Below are 1,326 nucleotides of genomic sequence, written 5' to 3' on the forward strand. Positions count from 1 at the left end.
CCATCCCTGGATGGCCGGGAGGCTGCAGCCCGTCCTCAGCCGCCCCGGACGATGACACCACCAGCCTGGCCCCGTGGAGCCGGTAAATCCTGCCCTGAGCCCCTTGCCCAGCTGATGATGTGGGGCCGGGGGGGCTCACGGTGGGAGGGGGTCCCCATCCCTGCTGGGACGTGGTGCATCCCGGCGCTGGCTGAGCTTTGCTGCATGATGTTGGTGCCCGTGGCTCGGCGAGGGACCGGCTGGGCACCGTTGGGTGCCCTGGGGGGAGGGTGCCCCCGTGCCAGGTGCTTTCCCCCCACGCTTCCCCCAGAGCCCCTGGAGAACGACTTGGAGCCAGGCAAGAGCGGCACGGCGGCGAAGCCCTGGAAAGCAGCCCCCAGCCTGGCAGACCTCGACCTGGACACGGCAGGTACGGCTGTCCCCGAGCCCCCCGCCGGACACCATCCCACTGGGGACCCGCAGCTGGGACACCCCAAAGGGGCTGCACAGGGCAATGCCCACCACGCCAGCCCGGGAGGTGCCATCTCCCCCCCACGGTGGCGTCCCCATGGGACCCTTGCAGCAGGATGTGGTGTCCACCCTGTGCACCCCGAGGCTCCCACGCCGCATCCCCCAGCGCCCGCCATCCCCACATGCTTCATCCGCTCGTCCTTTGTCCATGCAGCCCTCGATGTCCCCGAGCTGTCCCCAGCCCCAGTGGCACGCCGGGGTGCTTAGGGACGGGGGTCTGCTCCCCATCCGTGTGCTCAGGGCTCGCTCCATCCCAGGCGGAGGAGCCGAGTGGACGTCCTGGTTCAACATCGACCACCCCGGAGGGGACGGGGACTACGAGAGCCTGGAGGCCATTCGCTTCTACTACCGGGGGCGCGTCTGTGAGCGGCCGGTGGCCATCCAGGCCCGCACGACCGAGTGGGAGCTGCCCGAGGAGGTGGGCGAGGTGGTGCACGTCAGTCCCAAGAAGGGTTTTCGCTGCATCAACAAGGAGCAGCCGCGGGGCAAGACCTGCTCCAACTACCACATCCGCTTCCTCTGCCCGCTGGGTGACGCGGGGTGACATCCCCGCCGCATCCCACCCCTCCCCGGACCCCGCTGGCACTTTGGTGGGGGTCCGTACCCATTGCTGCGCTCACCCCTTGCTCGTCACCCCCTCCTGCTGCTGCATCCCACAGAGTGCATCCCCGCCGCATCCCACCCCTCCCCGGACCCCGCTGGCACTTTGGTGGGGGTCCGTACCCATTGCTGCGCTCACCCCTTGCTCGTCACCCCCTCCTGCTGCTGCATCCCACAGAGTGCTGCCAGAGCTGCGGCTGCACCAGAGCCCCCCCC

The 1,326-nt window shown here is 69.7% G+C and overlaps 1 protein-coding gene across 1 annotated transcript in view; it reads left to right on the forward strand.

Moving 5' to 3' along the window:
* CILP2 (cartilage intermediate layer protein 2) overlaps positions 1-1,326 on the forward strand; it is a 20,173-nt gene that overhangs the window by 1,441 nt on the left and 17,406 nt on the right. Inside the window, exons 2-4 of the mRNA XM_019472200.1 lie at positions 311-409; positions 768-1,040; positions 1,170-1,219. Of these exons, the coding sequence (XP_019327745.1) occupies positions 311-409; positions 768-1,040; positions 1,170-1,219 (422 nt within the window). The remainder of the gene's footprint in view (positions 1-310; positions 410-767; positions 1,041-1,169; positions 1,220-1,326) is intronic.

Source organism: Aptenodytes forsteri, unplaced genomic scaffold (assembly GCF_000699145.1).
Source record: "Aptenodytes forsteri isolate BGI_AS27 unplaced genomic scaffold, ASM69914v1 Scaffold147, whole genome shotgun sequence".
Lineage (NCBI taxonomy): Eukaryota > Metazoa > Chordata > Aves > Sphenisciformes > Spheniscidae > Aptenodytes > Aptenodytes forsteri.